Genomic DNA, 22528 nt, shown 5'->3' with positions numbered 1-22528 from the left:
ATGTGATTACCAATAGAAGGCACAGAACAAGTTTCTTCACCTCCAAAAATTCCCCCATACCCCTTTCAGGTAAACCCCCTCCCTCCTTCATTGCCAGGCAACCACTGATCTATTTTCTGTCTTTATAGTTTTTCTTTTTCCAGAGTGTCATATAAATGGAATCATATGGTATGGAGCCTTATGAGTTTGGTTTCACTTAGCATAATGCATTTGAGATTCATCCATGTTATTATGTGTATCACTACTATTTGTTTTTATTGCTGAGCAGTATTGCATTGTACGATGATATAGTTTGAGTGTCCCCTCCAAATCTCATGTTGGAATGTAATCCCCAGTATTGGAGGTGGGGCCTGGTAGGAGGTGACTGGATTGTGGGGGCAGATCCCTCATGAATGGCTTATAACCATTCCCTTGGTGATAAGTGAGTTCTCATGAGATCTGTTTGTTTCATAATGGATAGCACCAGCTAAGTGCATTGGCTCACACCTGTAATCCCAGCACTTTGGGAGGCTGAGGCAGAAGGATCTCTTAAGGCCAGGAGTTCAAGACCAGCCTAGGCAAAATGGCGAGACCCTGTCTCTACAAAAAATTTTAAAAATTAGCCCGGTATGGTGGCTTATGCCTGTGGTCCCAGCTACTAAGGATGCTGAAGTGAGAGGATTGCTTGAGCCTAGGGGGTTGACGCTGCAGTGAGCCATGTTCACACCACTGTACTTCAGCCTGGGTGACAAAGCAAAACCCTGTCTAAAAAAAATGTGTAGCACTACTGCCACCAGTGCACACATGTGGACCCTGCCATGCCTGTGCCCCACCACTGCTGGCACATGTGCAGACTCCACTGCACTTCCACCACCAGTGCACACACACATGGACCCAGCTGCACTGCTGCCCTGCTACTGCTGGCACATGCACACAAGCATGAACCCTGCTGCCACTGCCCGGACAAAGTGCTTTTGCCAGCATCCCTCATTGCAGCCTTGTTGCCGGTGGACCAGGAACACCTCAGGTCTTCCAGTGCAGCAGATGCCCGACCATGAGAGGCCAGAGTACAAAGCCATGAGCCTGTCCCAGTCCCCCAGGATTAGAGCTTACAGCCCAGGAATGCTGAGCTGAGTCTTGTCCACCTAAAATCACTTAGAAATGATGCCAGCTGACTAAACCCAACTTATAACACAGTCAAACCCTCAAGGGCATCAAAGAATATAAAAGCAAAAAGCCTCATCCAAAGGACAGCAACTTCAAAGATTAAAGGAATAACAGTCCACACAGATGAGAAAGAACCAGCACAAGAACTCTGGCAACCCAAAAAGCCAGAGTTTCTTCTTATCTCCAAATGACCACAATTGCTCCCAAGCGATGGTTCTTAACCAGACTGAAATGGCTGGAATGAGAGACACAGAATTCAGAATCTGGATGGCAATGAAGATAAACAAGATTCCAGAGAAATCTGAAACCTAATCCAAGGAATCTAAGAAATCCAGTAAAATAATACAAGAGCTGAAAGATGAAACAGCCATTTTAAGAAAGAACCAAACTGATCTATAGAGTTAAAAAAAGAACTCACAAGAATTTAATAATACAATTAGAAGTATTAACAGCAGAAAAGGCCAAGCTGAGAAAAGAATCTCAGAGCTCGAAGACTAGTTCTTCAAATCAACTCAGACAGAAATAAAGAAAAAAGAATAAACAAAACTTCCAAGAAATAGGGGATTATGTAAAGAGACCAAACCTACAACTCATTGACATCCCTGAAAGAGGGACAGAGAGCAAGAAACTTGGAAAACCTATTTGAGGATATTGTCCATAAAAATTTCTGCAACCTTGCTGGAGAGGTTGACATTCAAATTCAGGAAATTCAGAGAAGCCCTGTGAGATATTATACAAGAATACCATCCCCAAGACATATAGTCATCAGATTCTCCAAGGTTAATGTAAAAGAAAAAATATTAAAGGCAACTAGAGAGAAAGGGCAGGTCGCTTACAACGGGAATCCCCATCAGGCTAACAGCAGATCTTTCAGCAGAAACTCTACAAGCCGGAAAAGATCGGGGCAGTCTATATTTAGCATCCTTAAAGAAAATTAATTCCAACCAAGAATTTCATATCCAGCCAAACTAAGCTTTGTAAGTGAAGGAGAAATAATATCCTTTTCAGACAAGCAAATGCTAAGGGAATTAATTACCACCAGACCTGCCTTACAAGAGATCCTTAAGTGAGTACTAAAGATGGAAATGAAAGACCATTACCAGCCACCACAAAAACACACTTAAATACATAGACCATTGACACTATAAAGCAACTACACGATCAAGTTTACATAAACAAGCTAACAACACAATGACAATATCAAATCTGCATATATCAATATTAACTTTTAATGTAAAAAGGTTAAACACCCCATTTAAAAGGCACAGAGTGGCAAGTTGGATAAAAAACAAGACCCACCTGTACATTGTCTTTAAGAGAGACACATCTCACATGCAATGACATCCATATGCTCAAAGTAGAGGGATGGAGCAAAATCTATCAAGTAAATGGAAAACAAAAAAGAGCAGGGGCTGCTATTCTTATTTTAGACAAAATAGACTTTATTTATTTTTTTGAGATGGAGTCTTACTCTATCGCCCAGGCTGGAGTGCAGTGGCACAATCTTGACTCACTGCAACCTCTGCCGCCCAGGTTCAAGCAATTCTCCTACATCAGCCTCCCCAGTAGCTGGGATTATAGGCGCCTGCCACCACACCCAGCTAATTTTTGTATTTTTAGTAGAGACGGGGTTTCACCATCTTGATCAGGTTCGTCTTGAACTCCTGACTTCGTGAACCACCTTGGCCTTCCAAAGTGCCAGAATTACAGGCATGAGCCACCACACCCAGTCTGACAAAATAGACTTTAAACCAAAATGACCAAAAAGGACAAAAAAGAGCATTACATAATGATAAAGGGTTCAATTCAACAAGAAGACTTACCTATCCTAACACTGGAGGACCTAGATTCATAAAACAAGTTATTGGAGACCTATGAAGAGACTTAGATAACCACACAATAATAGTGGGAGACTTTAACACCCCACTGACAGTATTAGACAGATCACTGAGGTAGAACACTTACAAAGATATTTGAGATCTAAACTTGACGCTTGACAAAATGGACCTAATAGCTATCTACAGACACTCCACCCAAAAACAACAGAATATACATTTTTGTAATCTACACATAACACATACTCTAAAATAGACCACACATTCAGCCATAAGACAATTCTTAACAAATTTTTAAAACCCCAAATCATACCATCCACACTCTTGGATCACAACATGATAAAAATAGAAATCAATGCCACCATCTCTCAAAACCATATAATTACATGGAAATTAAACAATCTTCTCTTGAATGATTTTCGGGTAAATGCTGAAATTAAGGTAGAAATCAAGAAATTCTTTGAAACTAACAAAAACAAGGATACAACATACCAGAATCTCTGGCAAACAGCTAAAGCAATGTTAAGAGGAGAGTTTATGGTGTTAAATGCCCACACCAAAATTAGAAAGATCTCAAACTAACAGCCTAACATCATACCTAGAGGAATGAGAAAAATGAACAAACCAACCCCAAAGCTAGCAGAAGAAAAGAATTAACCAAAATCACAGCTGAATTGAATAAAATTGTGACACAAAAAAACATACAAAAGATCAACGAAACCAAAAGTTTTTTGAAAGAATAAATAAGATTGATAGACCACTAGCTAGACTAACAAAAAAAAAAAAAAAAAAAAAAAAAAGGAGAGAGAAGATCCAAATAAACAAAATCAGAAATGACAAAGGGGACAGTACCACCAACCCCACAGAAATATAAAATACCTTCAGAGACTATTACGAACATCTGAATGTACACAAACTAGAAAACCTAGTGGGTAAATTCCTGGAACATACAACCTCAAAAAATAGAACCAGGAAGAAATTGAAACCCTGAACAGACCAATAACAAGTTCCAACACTAAATCAGTAATAAAAAACCTACCAACCGGAAAAAGTCCTGGACCAGAAGGATTCACAGTCAAATTCTACCAGGTGTATAAAAGAGGTGGTACCAGTCCTACTAGAACTATTCCAAAAAATTGGAATTAGGGACTCCTCCCTAATTCATTCTACAAAGCTAGCATCATTTTGATAACTGAAACCTGCCAGAGACACAATCTAAAAGAAAACTTCAGGCCAATATTCCTCATAAACACAGATGCAGAAATACTCAACTTCAAACTGTACTGGAAGGCTACAGTAACTAAAACAGCACAGTACTGGTACAAAAACAGACACATAGACCAATGGAACAGGTTAGAGAACCCAGAAACAAAGCTGCTGGCAAGGACATCATGACAAAGACTCCAAAAGCAATTGCAACAAAAACAAAAATTGACAAGTGGGACCTAATAAAACTAAAGAGCTTCTGCACAGTAAAAGAAACTATCAACAGAGTAAACAGATAACCTACAGAATATTTATAAACTATGCATTCAATAAAGGTCTAATATCTAGGATCTATAAGGAACTTAAATTAGCAAGCAAAAACCAGACAACCCCATTTTAAAATGAGCGAAGGACATGAACAGACACTTCTTAAGAGACATACATATGGCCAAGAAACATATGAAAAAATGCTCAACATCACTAATCATCAGAGAAATGCAAATCAAAACCACAATGAGATACTATCCCACACCAGTCAGAATGGCTATTCTTAAAAAGTAAAAAAATAACAGATGCTAGCAAGGCTATGGAGAAAGCAAATGCTTATACACTGCTGTTGGGAATGGAAATTAGTTCAGTCCCCATGGAAACCAGTATGGAGATTTCTCATATAACTTAAAACAGAGCTATTGTTTGGCCCAGCAATCCCATTACTGGATATACACCTAAAGAAATATAAATAATTCTACCATAAAGACACATGCATGCATATGTTTATTGCAGCACTATTCACAATAGCAAAGACATGGAATCAACCTAGATGCTCATCAATGATGGACTGGATAAAGAAAATATGGTACATATACACCATGGAATACTATGCAGTCATGAAAAAGAATGAAATCATCTCCTTTGTAGCAACTTGGCTGGAGCTAGAGGCCATTAACCTAAGTAAATTAATACAGGAACAGAAAACCGAATATTACATGTTGTTATCTCTCATAAGTGGGAGCCCAACATTGAGTACACATGGACATGAAGAAGGGAATAACAGACACTGGGGCCTACTTGAGGGTGGAGAAGTGGATTGAAAAACTACCTATTGGGTACTATGCTCATTACATGGGTGGTGAAATAATCTGTACACCAAAACCCTGCCACACACAGTTTACCCATGTAACAAACCAGCACGTGTACCCCTGAACCTAAAATAAAAGTTAGGGAAAAGATATAAATAAAAGTGTTTGGCACCTCACCACTTGCTATCTTGCTCCTTCTCATCATGCGATGTTCCTGTTCCCCTTTCCCCTTACCTCATGATTGTAAGTTCCCTGAAGCCCTCACCACAAGCAATGCCAGCACCATGGTTCCTGTGCAGCCTGCAGAACTGTGAGCCAATTAAATCTCTTTTCTTTATAAATTACCCAGCCTCAAGTATTTCTTTATAACAAAGCAAGAATGGCCAAATACATATGAATGTACCACTGTTTGTTAATCCATCTACTACTTGAAGGATATTTGTTTCCAATTTGGTCAATTATGAGTAAAACCACTATAAACATTTGTGCGAATCTAGGTTTTCATTTCACTTCTGTAAATACCCAAGAGTGAGACTACCTTGTCAAATGATAAGTGTATCTGCTGTTTTATATTAAAAAAAAAAAAGTAGAACATTTTTGTGTTTTTTTGTTGTTGTTGTTGTTGTTACTTGTTTGTTTTTGAGACAGGGTCTCACTCTGTTGCTCAGGCTTGAGTGCAGTGGCATAGTCATGGCTCACTGCAGCCTTAACCTCCTGGGCTCAAGCAATCCTCCCACCTTAGCCTCTCAAGTAGGTGGGACTACAGGCACGTGCCACGACATCCGGCTAATTTTTGTATTTTTTTTTACAGAGACAGGGTTTCGCCATGTTGCCCAGGGTGGGCTCAAACTCCTGGGCTCAAGCAATCTGCCTGTCTCGGCCTCCCAAAGTGTTGAGATTACAGGCATGAGCCACCATGCCCGGCCTAGAACATATTTAATGTAAGAAAATGAGAAAACAGAAATGAGAAAAAATAAGAATCATTTATTACACTTCCTAGAAATAATAGCTGTTAATTTTTTTTACATAGTCTTCTAGATTTTTCTAGCCATATATGCAAATTATTTTATATAACAGGCTTATATAGCTAAACTGTGAAATAGCCTCTTACATTAAATTATATAACATAAGCATTTTTCCTTGTCAACATATGTATTTTGCTCCTGTATTCCACTTTGTAGATATGCCAAAATTTCTGTGGTAAATATTTTTATAGCTAAATTTTTGTGTTCATCTTTTATTTCCTTGGGATAAATTCTAGGAAGCAGAATTGCAGAGTCAAATGCAAATGCAGCTTTTTTAGGCTATTGATACATGTTGCCAAATTGCCCATCTATTTACACTTTCTGCCATGAATAAGAGTACCCTTGTTCCTCTAACTCTTGTCTGCACTGTGTTATCATCGAACACACACACACATATGCGTGCACTCACATAAACATTGCCAATTTGAAGGATGAAAAGTTATCTGTAAGCAACAGTGTATAAAGTGAAAGTTCCTCCTTCCTAATTTTGATTCCAGAAGTTAACTACCGTTAACCTCTCGTGGTTTTAATTGTTGATTGTTTCAATTGTTTTGGGTTTAGTTTTTTGCTTGCTTGCTTGCTTTTTTAAGATGGCCAAGATCGATTAGTTGCTTCTTGTTTTTACCTTTAGTGTCATGCTTTATCAAATCCTTTCTTGTGTCAATGTTATATATTCATCTAGATTTTTTTCCGGTTTAGTTTTTGTTGTTGTTGTTGTTGTTGTGTTTGTTTGTTTGTTTGTTTGTTTTTTGAGACAGAGTCTCGCTCTGTCGCCCAGGCTGGAGTGCAGTGGCACGATCTCGGCTCACTGCAAGCTCCGCCTCCCGGGTTCATGCCATTCTCCTGCCTCAGCCTCCCGAGTAGCTGGAACTACAGGCGTCCGCCATCACACCCGGCTAATTTTTTTGTTGTTGTATTTTGTATTTTTAGTAGAGACAGGGTTTCACCATGTTAGCCAGGATGGTCTCGATCTCCTGACCTCGTGATCTGCCTGCCTTGGCCTCCCAAAGTGCTGAGATTACAGGCGTGAGCCACCGCACCCGGCCCTGGTTTAGTTTTTTAATTCACATACTAAGTTAATATCCAAATGTTTCATTCCAGTAAGTTTCAAAAAAATTATAAAAGTAGAGGGAATATTTTATCGAACTCCCATGTACCCATCACCTAGCTTCCCGTTATCAACTGATACCTGATCTTGTTTCACCTATACCCTCACCATTCTCCCTCCAATTATTTTGAAGCAAAACTCAGACATATCTCTTTGGGTATCTCTAAAAGATGGGAACTCTTTACTAAATAGATTTGTACATTTAAATATTTAATCCATTTGGAGTTTATTTTGGTGTTTAGTGTTATTTCAGGGATCTAGTTTTATTTCTCTTTTCAAACAGCTAGTTGCCCCAATACCACATATTGAATAATTCATTCTTTTGTCCATTGGTACAAAATGCTGCCTTAATAACATATTAAATTCTCATGTACTTGAATCAGTTTCTGGATTTTCTGTCCCATTGGTCTTTTTCTCCTTCCCTAGATCATGATATTTGTGTTATTTGATATTTTATGTCACATGAAACTGGAATTAAAGTTTTTTATTAATCTAACATGAGAAGAAAACTAGTGGGAGATTAAGAATATGTACTTAGTTAAATAAAGATATTTATAATAAGAATGTTTACTTTCTTTCAGCGATCCTTTAATGTGGACAGCTGTGATTGGAACTAATAATATACATGGACGCTATCCTCATACCAAGAAGATAAAAATTAAAGCAATCATTATTCATCCAAACTTCATTTTGGAATCTTATGTAAATGATATTGCACTTTTTCACTTAAAAAAAGCAGTGAGGTATAATGACTATATTCAGCCTATTTGCCTACCTTTTGATGTTTTCCAAATCCTGGACGGAAACACAAAGTGTTTTATAAGTGGCTGGGGAAGAACAAAAGAAGAAGGTAATTATGGTCTGAATTTTACTGATACATATTTTTCTGATTATGGGCAGAGGAAGGTCAAACCTTTTATATACATTCATGTGCCACATAATGACATTTAGGTTAATGACAGACCACACACACGATGGTGGTCTATAAGATTATTTTTCCGTATTTTTACTGTACCTTTTTTTTTTTTTTCCCAGACAGAGTCTTGCTCTGTTGCCCAGGATGGAGTGCAGTGGCACGATCTCAGCTCACTGCAGCCTCCACCTCCCAAGTTCAAGTGATTCTCCTGCCTCAGCCTCCCAAGTAGCTGGGATTACAGACATGCGCCACCATGCCCTGCTAATTTTTGTATTTTTAGTAGAGATGGGGTTTCTCCATGTTGGTCAGGCTGATCTTGAACTCCCAACCTCAGGTGATCCGCCCACGTCGGCCTCCCAAAGTGCTGGGATTACAGGCATGAGCCACCACACCTGGCATTCAGCTAATTTTTGTATTTGTAGTAAAGACAGGGTTTCACCATGTTGGCCAGGCTGGTCTCGAACTCCTGGCCTCCTGTGATCCACCCGCCTCAGCCTCCCAAAGTGTTGAGATTACAGGCATGAGCCACTAAGCCTGGCCTACTGTACCTTTTCTGTGTTTAGATATACAAATGCTTTCTACTGTATCACAGCTGTCTACAATACTTAGTACAGCAGAACAGGTGTGTAGCCTAGAAGTAACAGGCTATACCATCTACCCTAGGTGTGCAGCAGACTATACCATCTAGGTTTATGTAAGTGCACTCTATCATGGTTGCACAACAAAATTGCCTAACGATGTATTTCTCAGAATGTTCTCCATCATTAAGTGATGCCTGACTGTGTTTCACTCTGTGTATTTTTTATCACTTTATGCCATGAGATTGAAAAGTATTATAGGTTCTTATAAAACACTGAAAACAACTTTTTGAGGGGTCTGTTTTTCCTTGTGGGATAGGAGAAAAAATTCTTTTCCAAAGCAGAAATAGAGACTTTCTCTGATTGTACATGCCAAGATACTTGAACGTTAAGATAGAATGATAGTTCCAAGTGTTTCTGTAGTTTGAACTCACAGATGATGAAGCCAGCTCTGCAGCAGAATTCTCTATTTTAAGTAATAAGCTTCTGGCTATGAAGAATCATATTTAGTTTCCTTTTAATTTAATGCCTCGTTTAGTATCAGGCAAGATGATTGCGATATATTTTTTTAGTGTACATAGGGGCGCTAAATGTTAACTGACCCAACTAATGGGAGGAATAAAAACATAGACGACACAGTCTCTTTGGTAATAAGAGCTACCACCATTTGGGAGCATTTACCATGTTTCAGGCCCTGTTTTTGTTCTTGTTGTTATTTAAAACACTTTTTTTTTAGAGATGGGGGTCTCACTCTGTCTCTCAGGCTGGAGTGCAGTGGTGTAATTATAGCTCACTGCAGCCTCAAACTCCTGGGCTCAAGCAATTCTCCTGCTTCAGCCTCTCCAATAGCTGGGACTACAGGCATGTGCCACCACGCCCAGCTTTTTAAAATGTATTATGTATGTATAGATGTATATTTTGTTTTGTAAGAGACATGGTCTCGCTGTGTCACCCAAGCTGGAGTGCAGTGACACGATCATGGCTCACTGTAACCTTTACCTCCTGGTCTCAAGTAATCCTCCTGCCTCAGCCTCCCAAGTAGCTAGGACTACAGGCATGTGCCACCATGCCCAGCTAATTTTTTCATTTTTTTGTAGAGACAGGGTCTTGCCATATTTCCTAGACTGGTCTTGAACTCCTAGTCTTAAGAAATCCTCCTGCTTCAGCCTCCCAAAGTGCTGAGATTACAGGTATGAGCCATTGTGCCCAGCTTTTGTTTGTTTGTTTTTAAGAGATGGTCTTGCTGTGTTGCTCAGGCTGGTCTCAAACTCCTGGCCTCAAGCAATCTAGCCACTTCAGTCTCCTGAGTAGCTGGGTTTATAGGCCTGAGCACCATGCCTGTCCTGGGTCCTGTTTTAAATATACTACTTTATCTTATGCCCCCAATATTCCTAAAAGGGAGTTAATGGTATTTTTACCCCATTTAACAGACCAGTAATTGAGAATCTTAGAGGTTAAGAAGTTGGAACTCAAATCCAAGTCCTAAGTCTTTTATTCTAAAGCCTGAATATTTAATAACTATATTAAACTGCTCTTGAAGGAATCATTGTCCTGTTAGGAATATATGAGGTTAAGTACTAAGACTTCTTTTTTCTTCCTATTCCCCACAGGCCCTAGCCATTTAAATATTTGTGGATTATTTAGCTAGGATGTAGATAAATGTACGAAAGACCTGTGAATTATTATTTTTCTTTTTTTTTTCCATCTGTGAATACTTTTTAAAGAAGATAAGGAAAGCAACATGGTGTAGGGAAAGGAACATGGGCTTTAGATTCAGACTTAATTCTGAATCCCAGCCTGCCGCTCTGTGCTAGCTGAATTACCATGGGCATGTTATTGACTCTTTAATAATTAGAACAATAATAGAAGCAACTACCGTTTGTTTAGGGCCCAGTACTTAATAAAATGCTAAGCATTGCAATGCATTATCTCATTTAATACCCCCAGCAACACTACAGGAAATATTATTAAATGAATGAGTAAAATAAAGCCTAAAGAGGTTAAATAAGTTGCTTAAACTAATAAAATAACTAAATGATAAAGTCAGGATTCAAGCCCAGTTCTGCCTGTTGCAAATCTCATGTATTTCCACTGTATTATTAATATATCTTTTTTTTTTTTTTTTTTGAGAGGGAGTCTTGCTCTGTCTCCAGGCTGGAGTGCAGTGGCACAATCTCGGCTCACTGCAAGCTTTGCCTCTTGGGTTCAAGTGATTCCACTGCCTCAGCCTCCCCAGTAGCTGGGACTACAGGCACGTGCCACCACACTCGGCTAATTTTTTGTATTTTAGTAGAGACGGGGTTTCACCATGTTGGCCAGGATGGTCTCGATCTCCTGACCTTGTGATCCACCTGCCTCGGCCTCCCAAAGTGCTGGGATTACAGGCGTGAGCCAGGTGCACCCGGCCTAATATATCATCTTTCACAATGTCATACAGTTTCATGATCTTTAAAGTGAGAGCAATGATACCCATCAGAGAGTTGTTTTGAGAATTAAATTAGTTCTCCAGCAACATGGTAGTTTACATGTACATACCAAGCTCCCCACTGAAAACTATTAAAGAGGGAGAATACATAGGTTAAGGACTCGGTGTGACAATAGAAACTTAGAGAGGGAACTGGAACACGGAAGTTGACTTTGATCTTGAGGGTATTCGCCAAAATGTTAACTTTTAATATTGATTTCAGTGGTTTCATGGGCCTTGGAAGGAAATGGTTAAAGAATAAAACTTGTCCAAGTTGGGAAGTAGGGAAGACACTCCCATAAAGCTGGAGTCTGTCCCATGGCTATACTTTAAAAATGAGTCACACTCATGACCCAGCATATAATTTTTTTTTTTTTTTTTTTGAAGACAGAGTCTTGCTCTGTCACCCAGGCTGGAAGGTGGTGACGCGATCTCAGCTCACTGCATCTTCCGCCTCCTGGATTCAAACAATTCTTGTGCCTCAGCCTCTCGAGTAGCTGGGATTACAGAGGTGTACCACCACGCCCAGTTAATTTTTATATTTTTAGTAGAGATGGAATTTCGCCATGTTGGCCAGGCTGGTCTCAAAACTCCTGGCCTCAAGTCATCTGCCCACCTGGGCCTCCCAAAGTGCTAGGACTACAGGCGTGAGCCCCTGCGCCCGCCTTTTTCTTATATATATAGTATACTTCAAATGTGATCTAGGTAGGTTAAAAAAAAAAGGAGGGAAAAATACACATGGCTACATTAATCAAAAGAAAGCTGGATTACACGTGTAATCCTAGCACTTTGAGGGGCTGAGGTGGGAGGATTGCTTGAGGCCAGGAGTTCGAGACCAGCCTGAGCAACATAGGGAGACCTCGTCGCTAAAAAAATTAGCCAGGTATGGTAGTGCACGTCTATAGTCCCAGCTATGTGGGAGGATCACTTGAGCCCAGGAGTTCGAGGTTATGGTGAGCTATGATAGCACCACTGCACTCCAGCCTGGGTAACAGAGAAAGACCCTGTATCCAGACAAAAAAAGGAAGCTAGAATGGAAAAAAGAGAAAGTAGGAATGGCTATATAAATATCAGATAAAGTAGACTTACAGCAGAGAAGATTACAAGGATGGGGAGAGACATTACATAGTAATAAAAGGGTCAGTCCACCAAGAAGACATAGCAATGCTAAACGTGTGTATACCAAAAAACAGACATACGGCTTCTTAAAAACATACATGTGAACATACACTTACCATATGACCCAGCAATTGTACCCCTAGATATTTATCCCAGAGAAATACAAATGTCCACGCAAAAAAAACTATTTACAGATGTTCATGAAAGCTTTATTTTAAAAGCCAAAAACTAAAAACAACCAAAATGTCCTTCAATAGGAGAATGCTTAAATAAACTAGTATAGCCTTACCATAGAATAGAACTAAGCAGTTAAAAGGTATGAACGACTGATTGATGCAACAAGTTAGATGGACAAGGGCATTATGTTGAGTGAAAAGAAGCCAATTTTAAAATGTCATATATGATTCCAAGTATATAACAATGAAATGACAAAATTATGCAGACAGAGAATAGATTAGTAGTTGCTAGGGTTAAGAAGGTTAGGTAGCATGAAGGAGATTTTTGTCCTGATGGAATAACTCTATACCCTGTTTTTTTGTGGTGGTTTCATGGATCTACACACACATTGTATTAATGTCAGTCTCCAGATTTTGATATTGTATTTCAGTGACAGAGATGTAACCATTGTAGGAAACTGCATAAAAAGTACAGTTGACTTCTTAGTGCTATCTTTGCAACTTCCAATAACTCCATAATTATTTTAAAATAAAAAGCTTTTTAAATGAACCACATATAACCAACAAATCCTCACCTCCTATCGCCATCCCCATGTTTACTGGGAAAACTGACTAATGGAAGGGGGAAAAGCTAGAAATTCCCTCTCCCCAATATGTAACTATAAATACCACTCACACGGATTTGCTATCCAAAGTAACACTGAGTAGACTACAAAGCTTCAAGCTGAGAATTTAGTTTAAAACAGGTTCTAGCTTAGTAACATCCCAAGATTTGATCCTGACAACATCAAATGTAAATTATTTATATAGAAACCCAACTTCATCTAAGGCCTCAAAGAATATAACCAGATAAAGTTTCAGTGAAATTGAATGGATTACAATAAAAAGATCACAAATAATTAATATATTTAACATACATATCTAATATAATTAAATATAATAACTGAAATTAATTCAATGGGCTAAAGTTTAGAAACACTTAAGATCCCACAGATTAAAATCAACCAAATATCAGTTCAAAGATCACCAAACACATAAGGAAACAAACCATTAATAGTGAAAGCCAACAGAAACAACAAACATATTAAGCCTCCCAAGGACTTCAGATATTAATATTTTTAGGTATAGAATAAAAAATATGTAAATTGTTTAAAGAACTAAAAGGTAGAATTAAAAATGAGCAATAGACTATTGTTTTGTTTTGTTTTGTTTTTTTGAGACGGAGTCTTGCTCTGTCGCCCAGCTGGAGTGCAGTGGCGAGATCTTGGCTCACTGCAAGCTCCACCTCCAGGGTTCACGCCATTCTCCTGCCTCAGCCTCCTGAGTAGCTGGGACTACAGGCGCCCACCACCGCGCCCAGCTAATTTTTGTGTGTTTTTAGTAGAGATGGGGTTTCACCGTGTTAGCCAGGATGGTCTCGATCTCCTGACCTCGTGATCCACCCACCTTGGCCTCCCAAAGTGCTGGGATTACAGGTATGAGCCACAAGGCCCGGCCAAAAATGAGCAATAGACTATGTAGAAGGACTAGGCACTAGAATCTTTAAAAATGAAAAACGTAATTGCTAGTATTTAAAACTCATTGGATAGGCTGGGTGCGGTGGCCCATGCCTGTAATCCTAGCACTTTGGAAAGCCAAGGCAGGTGGATCACCTGAGACCAGGAGTTTGAGACCAGCCTAGCCAACATGGTGAAACCCCAAATCCACTAAAAATATAAAAAATTAGCCAGGCATGGTGGTGGGTGCCTGGAATCTTATGTCCTGGGAGGCTACTTGGGAGGCTGAGGCAGGAGAATCACTTGAACCCAGGAGGCAGAGGTTGCAGTGAGCCAAGATCGTATCTTTCCACTCCAGCCTGGGCAACAAGAGCAAGACTCTGTCTCAAAAACAAAAAACAAAAACAAAACTCATTGGATAAACTAGATATCATATTAGACACAGCTAAAGAGAGGATTTGTGAACCAGAAGATATATCTGAAGGAACTTCCTAGACTGTAGCACAGAAGGGAAAAAAGAGAAAACATGAAATAAGGTATAAGAAGGATAGAATGAGAAAATCTAATATATATCTAATGTGAGTGCCAGAGAGGAAGGAATAAAGAGGATATAGGAGAGGCAATATTCAATGGATTTGGGTTGAAATTTCTTAAAAACTGATGAAAGACATGAATCCAGATAAAATATTAATAAGCACAATATTAGCCAAAACAAAATGTAATCCCCTTTCATACATTATACTGAAGTTGAACAAAGAAAAAAAAAACAGATCTGAAATGTAGCCAGAGATAAAAGAAAAATCTTTATAATAGAATTACAGATTAGTTTTGAGACTTCTCAGTAGCAATAATGAAAGCCAAAAGACACCCTCTCCTGTTGCCGTGTGAAGATGTGCTTGCCTCCCCTTTGCCTTCTGCCATGATTGTAGGTTTCTTGAGGCCTACCCTCAAGAAATATAGCTTGAGTACAGACTGCAGAACTGATTATTCAGATTATCATGGCAGATGGGAGGCAGAACTAGATTGCAGCTCCAACGTGGAGCTTCTGTACAGACTGCAGAGCTGATTATTCAGATTATCATGGCAGATGGGAGGCAGAACTAGATTGCAGCTCTAACTTGGATGGACAGAGCAGCGTGTGGAGGCTGGCATCATGAATTTTAGCTCAAGAATGACTGCAGAAATAAATCGAGAATCCCAAGACAACCCACAGACCCTCTGAAGGAAGCAGACTGCTCCTGTAGGACTTGGGAGACACCCCAAATACTCTGGGAGGTGGGTAGCCTGGGGCAAGTTCTCAGCCCTGCTTGCCCATTGTCTGGAAACAGACTTGGTGCTGTTGAGGGGCATGGTGAGAGTGAGACTGGCCCTTTGGATTGTGTGGGAGCTGGATGAGGCCTGTGATTGCCAGCTTTTCCCCACTTCCCTGACAACCTGCATGACTCAGCAGAGGCAGCCATAATCACTTGGTATACAACTCCATTGACCTGGGCATCTCGCCCCCATCCCTCACAGCAGCCTCAGCAAGACCCACCCAAAGAGAGTCTGAGCTCAGACATGCCTAGCCCCACCCCCACCTGATGGTCCTTCCCTACCCACCCTGGTTGCTGAAGACAAAGGGCATATACTCTTGAGAGTTCTAGGGCCCTGCCCGCCACTGGTTCCTCTCCATAATACCACAGCTGATGCTCTCTGGAAAGCACCACCTCCCAGCAGGAGGCCAAACAGCACAAAAATAGGACATTAAACCACCAAAGCTAAGAACCTTCACAGAGTCCATTTCAACCCCCTGCCATCTCCACTGGAACAGGTGTTGGTATTCACGGCCAAGAGACCCATAGATAGTTCACATCACGGGACTCTGTGCAGACAGCCCCCAGTACCAGCCCAGAGCCTGGTAGACTTGCTGGGTGGCTAGACCCAGAAGAAAGATAACAATCGCTGGAGCTCGGTTCTCAGGAAGCCACATCCATAGGAAAGGTGGGGAGAGTACTACATCAAAGGGATAAAAGAATGTAAACAACAGCCTTCAGCCCTAGACTTTCCTTCTGACAGAGCCTACCCAAATGAGATGGAACCAGGAAACCAACTCTGGTAATACGACAAAACAAGGCTCTTTAATACTCCCCAAAAAATCACACTAGCTCACCAGCATTGGGGCCAAACCAAGAAGAAATCCCTGATTTACCTGAAAAAGAATTCAGGAGGTTAGTTATTAAGCTAATCACGGAGGCACCAGAGAAAGGTGAAGCCCAATGCAAGGAAATCCAAAAACTGGTACAAGAAGTGAAGGGAGAAATATTCAAGGAAATAGATAGCATTAAGAAAAAACAAAACTTCAGGAAACATTGGACACACTTACAGAAATGCAAAATGCTCTGGAAAGTCTCTGCAATAGAATTGAGCAAATAGAAGAAAGAAATTCAGAGCTCAAAGTCTTTGAATTAACCCAATCCAACAAAGACAAAGAAAAAAGAATAATAAAATATGAACAAAGCCTCCAAGAAGTCTGGGATTATGTTAAACAACCAAACCTAAGAATAATTGGTGTTCCTGAGGAAAAAGAGAAACCTAAAGTTTGGAAAACATATTTGGGGGAATAATCGAGGAAAACTTCCCCAGCCTTGCTAGAGACCTAGACATCCAAATACAAGAAGCACAAAGAACACTTGAGAAATTCTTTGCAAAAAGATCATCATCTAGGCACACTGTCATCAGGTTATCTAAAGTTAAGGTGAAGGAAAGAATCTTAAGAGCTGTGAGACAAAAGCACTAGGTAACCTATAAAGGAAAACCTATCAGATTAACAGCAAATTTCTCAGCAGGAACCCTACAAGCTAGAGGGGATTGGGGCCCTATCTTCAGCCTCCTCAAACAAAACAATTATCAGCCAAGAATTTTGTATCCCATGAAACTAACCATCACATGTAAAGGAGAGATAGAGTCTTTTTCAGACAAACAAATGCTAAGACAATTTGCCACTACCAAGCCACCACTACAAGAACTGCTAGAAGGAGCTCTAAATCTTGAAACAAATCCTGGAAACACATCAAGACAGAACCTCTTTAAAGCATAAATCTCACAGGACCTATAAAACAAAAATACAGTTTAAAAAGCATAAACAAAAAATCGAAAACCAAGGTACAAGGCAACAAATAGCACGATGAATGCAATGGTACCTCACATCTCAATACTAACATTGAATATAAATGACCTAAATGTTCCACTTAAAAGATACAGAACTGCAGACTGGATGACAACTCACCAACCAACTATCTGCTGCCTTCAAGAGACTCACCTAACACATAAGGACTTGCATAAACTTAAAGTAAAGGAGTGGAAAAAGGCATTTCATGCAAATGGACACCAAAAGAGAGCAGGGATAGCTATTTTCATGTCAGACAAAACAAACTTTAATGCAATAGCAGTTAAAAAAGACAAAGAGGGACATTATATAATGGTAAAAGGCCTTGTCCAACAGGAAAATATCACAATCCTAAACATATATGCACCTAACACTGGAGTTCCCACATTTATAAAACAATTACTAATAGACCTAAGGAATGAGATAAACAGCAACACAATAATAGTGGTGGACCTCAATACTCCACTGACAGCACTAGATAGTCATCAAGACAGAAAGTCAACAAAGAAACAATGGATTTAAACTATACCTTGGAATAAATAGACTTAACAGATATATACAGAACATTGCATCTAACAACTGCAGAATACACTTTCTATTCAACACTGCATGGAACTTTCTCCAAGATAGACCATCTGATAGGCCACATAATGACCTCAATAAATTTAAGAAAATTGAAATTATATCAAGAACTCTCTTGGACCACAGTGGAATAAAATTGGAAATCAACTCCAAAAGGAACTTTCAAAACCATGCAAATATATGGAAATTAAATAACTTGCTCCTGAATAATCATTGGGTCAAAAACAAAATCAAGATGGAAATTAAAAAATTCTTCAAACTGAATGACAATAATGATGCAACCTATCAAAACCTCTGAAATACAGCAAAGGTGGTGCTAAGAGGAAAGTTCATAACCCTAAATGCCTACATCAAAAAGATTGAAACGACACAAACTGACATTCTAAGGTTATACTTCAAGGAACTAGAGAAACAAGAAAAAAAAACAAACCCAAACCCAGCAGAAGAAAGGAAACAATGAAGATCAGAGCAGAACTAAATGAAATTGAAACAAACAAACAAAAAAATACAAAAGATAAGTGAAACAAAAAGCTGGTTCTTTGAAAAGATAAATAAAATTGATAGGCCATTAGCAGGATTAACCAAGAAACGAAGAAAGAAAATCCAAATAACCTCAATAAGAAACGTAACAGGAGATATTACAACTGACACTACAGAAATACAAAAGATCATTCAGTGCTACTATGAACACCTTTATGCACATAAACTAGAAAATCTAGAAGAGGTGGATAAATTCCTGGAAAAATACAACCCTCCTAGCTTAAATCAGGAAGAAATAGATACCCTGAACAGACCAATAAAAAGTAGCGAGATTGAAATGGTAATTTAAAAATTACCAACCATAAAAATCCAGGATCAGATGGATTCATGGCAGAATTCTACCAGACATTCAAAGAAAAATTGCTACCAATCCTTTTGACAATATTCCACAAGATAGAGAAAGACAGATTCCTCCCTAATTCTTTCTATGAACCCATCATTGCTCTAATACCAAAACCAGGAAAGGACATAACCAAAAAAGAAAACTACAGACCACTATTCCTGATGAACATAGATGCTAAAACCCATAACAAAATACTAGCTAACAAAATCCAACAACATATCAAAAAGATAATCCACCAGCTGGGCGCAGTGGCTCACACCTGTAATCCCAGCACTTTGGGAGGCCAAGGTGGGCAGATCACCTGAGGTCAGGAGTTTGAGACCAGCCCGGCCAACTTGGTAGAAACCCTGTCCCTACTAAAATTAGAAAAATTAGCTGGGTATGGTTGCAGGTGCCTGTAATCCCAGCTGCTTAGGAGGCTGAGGCAGGAGAATTGCTTGAACCCAGGAGGCGGAGGTTGCAGTGAGCTGAGATCGTGCCACTGCACTCCAGCCTGGGCGACAGAGGGAGACTCCCAGCTACTCAGGGGGCTAAGGCAGGAGAATTGCTTGAACCCGGGAGGCAGATGTTGCAGTGAGCCAAGATTGTGCCACTGCACTCCAGCCTGGGCAACAGAGGGAGATTCCATCTCAAAAAAACAACAACAACAAAAAAAACAAAACAAAACCAAAAAAAAACATGATAATCCACCATGATCAAGTGGGTTTCATATCAGGGATCCAGGGATGATTTAACATACACAAGTCAATAAATGTGAAACACTACCTACACAGAATTAAAAACAAAAATCACATGATCATCTCAATAGATGCAGAAGAGGCATTCGGCAAAATCCAGCATCCCTTTATGATTAAAACTCTCAGCAAAATCAACATGCAAGGGATATACCTCAATGTAATAAAAGCCATCTATGACAAACCCACAGCCAACATAATACTGAATGGGGAAAAGTTGAAAGCATTCCCTCTGAGAACTGGAACAAGACAAGGATGCCCACTGTCACCTCTCCTCTTCAACATAGTACTGGAAGTCCTAGCCAGAGCAATCAGACAAGAGAAAAAAATAAAGGGCATCCAAATCAGTAAAGACGAAGTCAAAGTGTCACTGTTTGCTGACAATATGATCATTTTCCTTGAAAACCCTAAAGACTCCTCCAGAAAGCTCCTAGAACTGATAAAAGAATTCAGCAAAGTTTCCAGATACAAGATTAATGTACACAAATCAGTAGCTCTCCTATATAGTAACAGCAGAGAATCAAATCAAGAACTCAACCCTTTTCATGATAGTTGCAAAAAAAAAAAAAATACTTAGGAATATACCTAACAAAGGAGGCAAAAGACCTCTACAGGGAAAACTACAAAACACTGCTGAAAGAAATCATAGATGACACAAACAAATGGAAACACATCCCGTGCTCATGGATGGGTAGAGTCAATATTGTGAAAATGACCATACTGTCAAAAGCAATCTACAAATTCGATGCAATCCCCATCAAAATACCACCATCATTCTTCAAAGAATTATAAAAAGCAGCTCTAAAATTCATATGGAACCAAAAAAGAGCCCACATAGCCAAAGCAAGATTAAGCAAAAAGAACAAATCTAGAGGCATCATACAACCTGATTTCAAACTATACTATAAGCCCATTGTCACCAAAACAGCATGGTACTGGTATAAAAATAGGCACATAGACCAATGGAACAGAATAGAGAACCCAGAAATAAACCCAAATACTTGCAGCCAACTGATCTTCAACAAAGCAAACAAAAACATAAAATGGGGAAAGGACACCCCTTTCAACAAATGGGGCTGGGATAATTGGCAAGCCACATGTAGGAGAATGAAACTGGATTCTTGTCGCTCACTTTGTACAAAAATCAACTCAAGATGGATTAGGGACTTAAATCTAAGACCTGAAAGTATAAAAATTCTAGAAGATAACTGGAAAAACCCTTCTAGATATTGGCTTAGGCAAGGATTTCATGACCAAGAAGCCAAAAGCAAATGCAATACAAACAAAGATAAATAGCTGGGACTTAATTAAAGAGCTTTTGCATGGCAAAAGGAACAGTCAGCAGAGTAAACAGACAACCCACAGAGTGAGAGAAAATCTTCACAATCTATACATTTGACAAAGGACTAATATCCAGAATCTGCAACAAACTTAGACAAATCAGCAAGCAAAAAAAATCCCATCAAAAAGTAGGTTAAAGACATGAATAGGCAATTCTCAAAAGAAAATATGTAAATGGCCAACAAACATATGAAAAAATGCTCAACATCACTAATGATCAGGGAAATGCAAATCAAAACCACAATGCAATACCACCTTACTCCTTCAAGAGTGGTCATAATCAAAAAATTTAAAAAAAAACAGTAGATGTTGGCATGGATGTAGTGATCAGGGAACGCTTCTACACTGCTGGTGGGAATGTAAACTAGTACAGCCACTATGGAAAACAGTGTGGAGATTCCTTAAAGAACTGAAAGTAGAACTGCCATTTGATCCAGCAATCCCACTACTGGGTATCTACCCAGAAGAAAAGAAGTCATTATTCAAAAAAGAAACTTGCACACGCGTGTTTATAGCAGCACAATTCGCAATTGCAGAATCGTGGAACCAACCCAAATGCCCATCAATCAACTAGTGGTTAAAGAAACTGTGAAAAAAAAATATATATATGGTGTATATATATGTACATATATATGATGTATATATATGATGGAATACTACTCAGCCATAAAAAGGAATGAATTAACGGCATTCGCAGAGACCTGGATGAGATTGGAGACTATTATTCTAAGTGAAGTAACTCAGGAATGGAAAACCAAACATCATATATTCTCGCTGATATGTGGGAGCTAAACTATGAGGATGCAAAGGCATATGAATGATGCAATGGACTTTGGGGACTCAGGGGAAAGGGTGGGAGGGGGGCAAGGGATAAAAGTCTACAAATAGGGTGCAGTGTATACTTCTCAGGTGATGGTTGCACCAAAATCTCACAAATCACCACTAAAGAATTTACTCTTGTAACCAAACACCACCTGTACTCCAATAACCTATGGAAAAATAAATAAAATAAAAAAGAAAGCCAAAAGACAATGAAATATCCTCAAAATGCTGGGAGAAAATAACTATGAGCCTACAATTGTGTATCCAGCAAAACTATCATTCAATAATATCTGTGAACAAAAAGTGAATTTACTACCAACAGTCTTTCACCAAGGAAGTAAAAGAAATATCAGAAAGAATGTAAATGATGCTAAAAGGGAAGTATAAGATGTAAGAAGGAACAAAAAAAGACATGGATAATATATAGGTAAATGTAAATAAACATTGTCCGTACACAACAGTTGTTCTCACTTGGGCATAATTTTGCCCCCAGGGAACATTTGGTAACATATCTGGAGAAAATTTTTGGATGTTAAAACTGGGCAAGCAGGTAAGTTTGCTACTGGCATCTGCTCAACATCCTTCAATGCATAATATAGTTCTCCCATCTCCCACACAAAGAATTGTTAGGCCCAAAATGTCAGTAGTAGCAAGACATAAACCTTAAAATCATAAAAATAATGTCTAAGTTGTCAGGGGAAGGCAGGTATTTCAGGAGGGGTGATCAGAGTCAAACTGGTTTCAGGTCCCTGTATTATTCAGGAGAAGTATTTAAATACTGATTAACATTATATTTGTTCACATAAATGGTCAAATTTTAGTAATAGCAATAAATTCCTAAAAGGAAAAAAATTATGATAACTGGCTCAAGAA

The 22528-nt window shown here is 39.1% G+C and overlaps 1 protein-coding gene across 1 annotated transcript in view; it reads left to right on the top strand.

Annotated features, from left to right (window-relative positions):
* Positions 1-22528, top strand: part of TMPRSS12 (transmembrane serine protease 12) — a 45892-nt gene that overhangs the window by 9454 nt on the left and 13910 nt on the right. Inside the window, exon 3 of the mRNA XM_003825868.3 lies at positions 7981-8249. Coding sequence (XP_003825916.1) covers positions 7981-8249 — 269 coding nt within the window. The remainder of the gene's footprint in view (positions 1-7980; positions 8250-22528) is intronic.

This window comes from Pan paniscus, chromosome 10, assembly GCF_029289425.2.
Source record: "Pan paniscus chromosome 10, NHGRI_mPanPan1-v2.0_pri, whole genome shotgun sequence".
Classification (NCBI taxonomy): Eukaryota; Metazoa; Chordata; class Mammalia; order Primates; family Hominidae; genus Pan; species Pan paniscus.
The sequence above is the reverse complement of the archived record's forward strand: the minus strand, read 5'-3'. Positions and strand labels throughout refer to the sequence as shown.